Source organism: Trachurus japonicus, chromosome 16 (assembly GCF_045865225.1).
Source record: "Trachurus japonicus isolate A0001 chromosome 16, Traja_1.0".
Taxonomy (NCBI): domain Eukaryota; kingdom Metazoa; phylum Chordata; class Actinopteri; order Carangiformes; family Carangidae; genus Trachurus; species Trachurus japonicus.
In genome coordinates this window covers 19108334-19117735 of record NC_140922.1, presented here as the reverse complement: position 1 = coordinate 19117735, position 9402 = coordinate 19108334, and the positions used below count along the sequence as shown (strand labels likewise).

Here is a 9402-nt window from a genome sequence, read left to right as displayed (position 1 = left end):
GTTACTATTGTTCATTTCTCTCAAACTTTAAGGCAGAGCTTTCCTGCTGCAGTCCCCGCCTCTTGCCAGCAGGGGGCGCCTGTGGCTCGCTGTTCTCTGGGAATCTGCTTGCCTCTTAACGTTGGCCTCCTCTGCCACAGTTTGACCACCTCAGCCTCTGCAAAGCCTCTTCATTTCGACTTGCATCACAGCACCACAAAAGTCCGAGGAAAAAATAATCGTCTTATTATGTTTTATTACTTTTTTCCAACGCGCACGGATGCTCTGAAATGACACACACAATTTTGTATTTGAAGCAAAAAAGCAAAAAAGAAAGAAGGAAAGTCAAATTACGCAAATTGGAGGAAAATATTCGTGGAAGTCGGTTGTCACTGCACAGAGAGATTGGTAAATTGTATAGAAATTATTACCAAACTCTGACCTGAGTTTTCTTTGGACACTGACGCCACCTCTAACTTTTTTATCAGCGATTTTTCTTTATGTGACAACGGCTCATTTTCACTGAGAGCAGCCTGATAAAATACAGACGTGCGACTGATAACTATTTGAAATATCTTGCTCCTGCTAATTAAAGCGATGCCGACAGGTTGACGTTTCTTCAGTAAAAACAAATTTTAACATTGTGAGCTCTGACACTTTCTGATTTTTCCGTTATTGTTTTCATTGTCTAACTTCTGCCGGTGATTTTCGCTCTTAGAAAATAAAACCGTGAAGGTGTTCGCGAGAATTATGATTAATAATTCAGAAAGAAAACTCCTAAACTCAGTGACTTTATCCATTAAAGCCCAGTTCTACACTGGTCTAATAGATAGAACAATACGCACTGTCCGCCGCTGTGGCCCGTGATTAGACAGAAACACAGGAAGGCCCAACTTTAAGACTCTTCCAATATGTGCTTTAGAGAAATTCATCTCATCAGAAACATACACCATAAAAATACATTACCTATGAATGCAGGCCTGCCTTCACTGTAGGGCCTGCTCCTATTTGTTTACCCTATCTCCGTTTTCCCCTCTCTCTATCTTTAGAAAAGAGGCTGCATGTTTTTGTTTTGTTTTGTTTTGGCCTGCGGGTACTGAGTGTCACACCAAACTCCTCGCCTTTCACATGCTTTACACATGACAAGCGGTAGTTTATGTGAAGAAGACAGCTCAAATTTCATATGATTGAAGAGGCCTTAGGTTATTCTGTAATGGGATGAATGAGTCTCCTTGAATAATAATAATAATGATAATAATAATAATAATGATGGTAGTAATAATAATAATAATAATAATAATAATAATAATAATGATAATAATAATACTACTAATAATAATAATGAGTCAGTCAATGAAAAGACAGTTATTTCGTATTAATATTGCACAATTTAATACTGCGATTACACAAAGATGTGAACAACGTCAGAGACTGTGTGAACTTAGCAGGGAATGCCTGAGGTAAAATACTGTTGTCTATTCCCCTTAACAGCACATGTACACAGCTTCTGATTTTAAACGACCCCCTGTTACATAACGAATCACTGCGATTTCAACTGAACACATGGCGCGCTCACCAGTTCCCGATGCTCAGCACACTGCACAGCATTAAACTTTATGATCATCTTTATCTTGTTTCCCTGGCGAGGCTACAACAGACAGCAACAAAGGACGAGTGGTTTGGATCTTAATGAAGACAAAAGACCATTTCTTGTATATATGTTTTATGTAAGTAATAAAATATTACTATAACATAAATATAAATGTGACTTTGCAGTCTACATTTAGCAATCAACATACAACCAATGTAGTAAACAAAAAGAAAAACATACTGAAATCCACTGCAACATAACCATTAACAGAGCTAAACAAAAAGCTCCAAACACGTTTAAGAAATAAATATATATATATATAAATGGTCAGATTCATAAATGAAATCATATTAAAATATCTTCTTGGAATTAGTAAGTGTACAAAACTGCCCGGAAAGAAACCAAACCAAAACAATATCTCAGAACAAATACAAGTTTACATATTGGACATATTTACATATCGGAAATAATCCTGGCAACATTTTCTCTAAAATCTTTTTTTATCATTATTATTTTTTTTTTTCTTGGAAAAAAAGTTTCCCTCATCTGTATTGAATAGCACTGCTGTAGGGTTTTTGGACTGGTCCAACATTGAGAAATGACACACAACGTATGAGATTTTTCAGATTTCCTTTCAGGTCAGAAAAATAAAAATAAATATATTCAAAGTGAGTCCCGTCATCGCTTTCCCTTCAGGAAGTGTTATTTTTCTAATCATCCGAATCCAGCGTTTTAATGTAATACATTGGATCAATGGGACAAAGGAAAACGGTGAGGTTGAAACCAGATTAAAACATAGGTAGAAAAATGAAATCAAAATAAACACAGTGGAACAAAAAATCAAGTACAGGCGTGATATTCCGACATGGGGCACTGAAGTTACCTGAGTTATTATTACTTTTCATTTCGTATTTTGACCAATCTCTCTTTGAAATGTTTGGGATACAACAGGGTATAGAGGCAGTGAGCAGTGGGAGCTGACAGCGCTCTGGGGTGAGAACCAGGAACCTGTAAACATGGGGTTCATTGTGTTGATGCCTATTGAGATCAGCTCCACTCTCTATTTTATTAACTAATGTAAAAATTGCAATAATAATATCAACAAAAAAATAAGTGCTCCATGCAAAGAAAACAACCAAACCCCCACCCCTCAAAGAAAACTAAACAAGAAATGCCTGTGTAGAATAGACTTGCCCTTTTTTTTAGCGTCTGGTTCTGTTTACAAATTTCGACGTGGTCAGCTGCAAAGCTTTAAATATATTTTTTTAAGGCATGCAGTCAGAACTTAGACGTCCTGTTGCATTGGACATTTTCTGAAATGTGTCTGCACGTAACAAGTATGAGTTTGTTTTTTTTTCCTGGTGCCATATCATTTCTATCACTTCTCCACCATCGACAGAAAGAATTAGAGGCTGCTCTGATGAGTTAACAGCACCTATATAGCAAAAATCATGACAGAAATAATAGACAGTCTGCAGAAAGAGAGACACTGAAGTTAAAATATTTCCAAACCAAAACATCACACTTAATAGAACAAAGAAAGTATACACTAATATTCAGAAATCTGGTTAATCAGTTTAAGCCTGAAAAAGCAAAAAATGTTCATTCAGTGTAGGCTACTCGTCTCCAGTGTTGATCATTTTCAGGCAACCACCTCATTCTGGTGAGCGCCAACAGTTCATTGTACACCAGGAGGAGATTGGCCTCAATTGACACATTTAATTACTCCCCATTTGAAACAGCCATGGGATATCAAATTTACTTTATCAGCATGTCTCCTCCATATAATTTTGGTAAATAAAGATCTTTGTTTCACTTTAAATGCGCACAGAATCAATAATAGCGAACATTTTTTTTCTTTTTTTCATGATTTTTTTTTTCTTAACATTTTTCCCTCTTGCCATCTATTTGCTGGACATGACGATCTCCGAATACTAAGGGCAAAACTCATCTGTTCAACTTTTCCATGTCTCTTTTCTCTCTGGAAAACAAAAGCCAAACTTAAATACTGTAAACTCCATAAGTCCCTTTTCTCTTTCCTATCCCCCCCGCGGAAAAGCTCGAATTGTTCATGAAAACAGTCACTGCACAGGACTCTGTAGTGTGCGGTGTAGAGGAGGGGTCTCTGCTTGGGAATATACGTCCTCCATATTCGGGTGAGGGACCCCCACTGGTGTCATTCTTTTCTCTTTTTGTCTTCTGTTGCAAAACCAAACACGGACAACCTCTTTTTCCAACTGCAGAGTGCCGGCTAAAGTGCTGATTTCATGAGCAGATGGCTTTGGGCATTTTAAGAAATGATTTTCCAGCGCACCTTTCACCCCCACTTCAATGGAGGTCCTCTTCTTTCGTTTCCTGCCCTGCGCAGCAATCTTGTCCAAATTGGTGGGACTGCCAGTGTTTGAGTCTGTCTCCTCCAGCCACTTGTTTAGGAGCGGCTTAAGTTTGCACATGTTCTTGAAGCTGAGCTGCAGCGCCTCAAACCTGCAGATAGTGGTCTGAGAAAAGACGTTTCCATACAGGGTGCCCAAGGCCAGGCCAACGTCCGCCTGCGTAAAGCCCAGTTTGATCCGCCGCTGCTTGAACTGCTTGGCAAACTGCTCCAGGTCGTCGGAGCTGGGCGCGTCCTCGTCCGAGTGGTCCTGGTGGTGGCTGAACGCCTGCTGGGGCGACTCCATCTGGTTGTCGTGGCTGCCCGAGTCGTCGTGGAGCGGGTCCCGCATACCGTGGTGCAGGGAGCCGGGCTGGGGACTCAGCATCGCGTTGAGGTTTGTGTATCCGGGCTGCGAGTAGACTAGTGACTGGTGGCCGTTGGATGCTGGGGACAGCGGGGACAAGTGGTGCGTCGTGGTGGGCGCCCACGAACCATGGTGACCGCTCTGCGTCTGCTGGTGCACCAGGTGAGATCTGTGGTGGAAGCCGCTGCTCAGGTCCTCTCTGGTCGCCTGCACGCTGGCTTTGTGCTCCTGCTGTCCGATGTGGGTGCCGCTGGACCAGTCGGTGTTGGAGGTGGGCAGCCACTGGTGGTGCGTCAGGCTCATCGGGTGTCCCGTGTTGGTAGCCGCAAGCCCTTGCAAGTACTCGTGGTGCATCATTTTCTGCACCTCTCTGTAGGTCGTCCCCTGATGCATCCTATCCGAATCCGGATGCATGAGCGGGTTAGACGGCAAGGAGTTATTCCTCGGAATATACTGAGCTGTTGTCGCCATGGCTCCTACTTCGAAAACTGACGAGCACTTCGGAGGTCTCCAGGCTTTAGAGCCAAAACGCAACAACCTGCTTTGGGAGGTCTTGGGCAAGAGCGAAGACACGCCTCCCCTCCGCTTGTATTGGCTCCTCTCCGATTCAAGCCCACTAGGGACATATTCAATAGGCGCAGGGTTTCAGAGCATGGTACAGCGCATTTTTCGCACAGGATGAATACAGCTCCGATCCTGCATATGTTACAGAAAAAAATAAAACATATGTTCTATTTATTAAATGTCTCTTTGAGTTTTTAACACTACTTCTCTCGTTTCCTATGCTGTCTATTGATAACTCACGCGCACAGATAGGCTGCTGTCTGTTTTCTCCCCCGGTCCTCTCACAGGAAGGTGAACGGTGCTGCAGCAGCGGGGTTTGATTAGGTTTCCCTGGGTTTGGATCGGTTGTTTTGCAAATAACCACGTGGGGGAGTACAGAGATCTTTTTGAAGGGTTGACCCCCCCCTACACACACATAGACTACACACACACACACCCCTTCCGAGTCCAACACCACACACACACGCACTTGTGAATACACACACCCGTGCACCTTCTTATAATTGGTCACTGATGATTATAGCGCTCCTCATTTTAAATAGATTATAAGGCGCGATGCTCCAGCTCTGCAGCCACCCACACAACGAGAGGCGTGTAAATAAGCTATGTGATGTGTCTGTGAATGCTGCTGTAAATGTGTGACAAATTTGAAAGCATTTGCTCTATTTCAAAAGCCTCCGCGTATGTCATTTATTTGTATTGTCTCGGTAATTTTCAATGTTGTATGATCTCATCATCACCACCCACTTAGTTCTGAAAAGGCCAAGATACACTCTCTCACTCACTCTCTCCCTCTGGAGCACCACACACACACACGCACGACATCAGACACACACGCGCACACATGGTGCAGGTGACAGGGGTGACAGATATTATACACTATTTATCCACATCATTCAGTCTCTTATTTTGAAAATCCTGAACATAATAATATAGACGTTATCGAGGGTTAATGCCACATCTGATAATAACCATTCATTATGTATCATAAAACAATCTAATTTAATTTTATATGACGCTGTATCATCACTGCCAAGCTGCTGCAGTTGTTCTGGAGCCCTCACTCCTCCACCTCCTCCCCCCACACACCACCACACAGCCCTGGAAATTTAGATTTCACCGATTCAACAAAATAAAATAGGCTCTATTCTTATATCATTTACCTCTCGGAGCATTTTACTGAACAGCAAGTTGGAGAGAGAAACCTTGTGTTTCTTCCTCCTGGCTCCTTCCTCCCTACCTCTCCCGGTTGATCTGATTATTTTTCCCTTCACGTTTTGTCCCAATAGCAAATTACCAATTCTATGAATTGCAAAGCAGCCTCAGAGACGCTGAGGGGTAGAGAGAGGGGGGGAGATGCGAAGATTGAAAGGGATCTTTGCAAACACAATCACGTTCTTAAATGGAAATGCGGGGCTTTAAACAAATCTTACATCTCTCCCGTTCCATTCGCCTAAAACTCTGCAATCAGGCGCATGTTCCACTCCTTCTAAAACAGGAGCTTTTTGGAAGGTTTTTCAGGCGCAACAGTCCCATTTTAATCATTTACCTGAAAGCAATGTTTTGCCGTTTTATCTTTGCCGCGTGTTTGTTTGTTGTCATCTTCCCCCATGCGACTATTCTCTTTCTATTTACAGGACGACTCGGCTCTGGTGTTCATTTTAATCCGGGACTACATGACTAAAAGGTAAGTTGCCTCCTTTCTGCTGTGACCGCGTCCTTGCTGTATACTCTTGTCTCCAGCCTTTACACTGTAGCGAGTGTGTGCGTGCGTGTGTGTGTGTCTGGTGTTTCAGTGAGTGAGTGAGTGAGTGTGTGTGTGTGTGTATGTGTGTGTGAAAAATGTTGTCGGGGTCACAGGTGCTCGTCATCATCTCTTGAAAGGCGTGGTTTTTATCCACGCATCCTTTATATATTTATCTGGGATGAGTGGGGGACAATCCTCGCGATTTATCCGCGTGTTATTTTAGGATAATGTATTCCTAAGAAAGTCAGATCTTCAAATATATGGTGATATTTCTAACGCAGGGTCTCTTTATTATAGGTAGTAGTGATGGTCTCGTTTGATGAAAGACTTCTTAAGATTATGTCACGTTTTGCAAGTCTCTCTTTTTTCCCTTAAATCTCCAGAGACAATAATTTGCGTGATAAAATTTCCTCATTTAACATGAAGTGTAATAACATTACCTAACAGCTGAACTTCACATTATTTTATGGAACTAATGGTTGGTAGAATATCCTCGGTAAATTGTATGAAGAAGAATAAAAAAAAAAACACTTAAGACAATGATGGACAGTGCTTCTCTAACGCGAGTCGTTAATGGGGAATCCCAGCCAGGACATTTCTTATTGTCAGTGTCTTTTCTCTGTAACTCCTGAGAGACCCCAGTGGCTGCGTGTCACCGCTATAAGGGACCGGAGCTCCATGCAGCTCCCAGTTAATGAAGATGCGTTATAGCCATTCACTCATTCTTGTCTCCCAGTCTATAAAAAGCAGTGGTTTCTGCCACACAGACCCGGTCTTGTGCTTTGACCATGCCAGCGAGGAGCTGCTGGAAAAGAAAGATCCAGATGCTTTTGGCCCTTTTGTAAAGAATATGGCCTTGTGTGCGCTGAGGTGCATTTTTGCCAGGACGCACAAGGTTTCCATGGTGCGCTCGATGAAAGGGATCACACAGAACTTAGTGGTGAATGACAGGCCGTACAGGAAAAGCGGCTGGAAATGAACCCGATATGATGGATTTTAAAAAAAAGAGAGAGAGAGAAAGAAATTACGAGGCACACTGAGTTTGAACCGCAGACATGAGTGTCGAGGAAGTTGGGTGACCTCTTTAGCGAGAAATAAGCGTCTTCTTTGTATCACCCTGGAAACACAGCTCTCTGATTTATTCTGCACTTTTCTCTCGAGTTTCTTTCCTGTCATGTCCGGACATTATGTGAACATGCAGAAACTGGACAGTTATTAAAAGTGACACTAAAAACTCATTGTAAACCGGATATAACACTGACTTAACATCAATACTTTTGCTGACCAAACCGAATTCATATTTTTCATTTAAAAACCAATGCTTCACTAAGTCCACTGAGTGTAATCTAGTGCAACTGTAATTTAGGGTTTTTATTATTATAGAGTCTTTGCTTTCCCAGTCAGTCACGTGTTAATCCCCCACCACACACCCACCCTCTTCTACTTAATATGCAGCAGTTATTGTCAGGACGCACCACAACCAATAGGACCCCATCGACCCCTCACTTCACCAAGTTTCCCCTCTGTCTCTCTCTCTCTGCCTGGGTGCTCATGCAGTCAGGATGCACAGCAGCACAGAACCTACTGTAATGTATGAAAATGACAAATAGTTACGAGGAGAATTACGACATGACTAAGAGACAGAGCCTTTTCGATGAGATTATTAAAATAATGCAGAGAAGAAAAGGATAAATTCTGCTATTAATCAGAATAGAATTTAAATGAATCTCTATTTTAAATATGTTTCATTTTGTTTTTAAAGCAAAGTGTGTGGTTTTTTGAGTGCAGGTTATTTTAGTCCTCATTCTAAGGATATAAATATGCAAACGTTTTAATTCGGAAATAAAGTTTAATCAGGTTTTTATTTTCCACTGGCATTACCTGAAATAACACACTGACATTCTTCAGACGGCCTCGGCCTCATATTAGATGTTAAATACAAGTTTTGCTCAATTCCAGGGGGAACGTGTCGACCTGCCACAAGCTATGTTTAGATTTTAAAATTCATGTAATGTACCTCCCAACTACAGTGAGTGGAATAATATTCACCAACTCACTCAATCAGATAATTGTATTTCGTTTCCTTTTTTTCTTTTTTTTTTTTTTGACAGACATGCGTAATAGGCACTAAATATGCAACCGAAAAAAAAACTGTGTTTGCCCATCCATTTTGAAGACCAAATCGTCCCGTGCTTTTCAGGTAACTTTTTTTTTCTCCTTTCTTTTTTTGGCTAATGAACTTGGGCTATTCTGCCAGCATCCCCATGAGAATGCGACGGTGGTGGGAGTGTGTGTGTGTGTGTGTGTGTGTGTGTGTGTGTGTGTGTGTGTGTGCGGGGGAAAGGAGGAGGGTGTGTGGATGGGGAAGGGGAGGAAGGGAGGGGGGGCTTCTCTTGTGGTAAAAGGTGCGAGTTTCTTCCTCTATCTCTCGGCTAATTAGGCGGGGTCTGAACACGGCAGAATGAATATTCATGAAAGGCACCGGCGCGCAATTAGTAGTGGAGAGAGTTCCCAACTTCAATCCCAAAACAACGCAGCTCGCAGAGGAACGGGGTACCGGTCCCCCCTGCTCCATGTGTCTCTGCTTCTGCTCAAGCACTCTTTGAGCCCTAACTTCTCCTCTCAGTTCTTATCAGCCACTCTCCTGCTCCCCCTTTTCAAAGCAGCCACCAACATGAGTGATTTGTCCACTTCATGGAAATCTCCATGTTGGGAATAACAGCTAATCCAATTAGATTTCTCAATAACGTCTTAAATAACCAGAGTAGATATTTCTTGTGTCA

At 42.2% G+C, this 9402-nt stretch overlaps 1 protein-coding gene across 1 annotated transcript; it reads right to left on the bottom strand.

The window, feature by feature from the left end:
• Nucleotides 1-1360: 1360 nt before the first annotated feature.
• On the bottom strand, nt 1361-5922 carry pou3f1 (POU class 3 homeobox 1). The gene has a single exon (XM_085802385.1). The coding sequence runs from the start codon at nt 4777-4779 to the stop codon at nt 3652-3654; it is 1128 nt and encodes a 375-aa protein (XP_085658511.1). The 5' UTR covers nt 4780-5922; the 3' UTR covers nt 1361-3651.
• Nucleotides 5923-9402: the final 3480 nt, after the last annotated feature.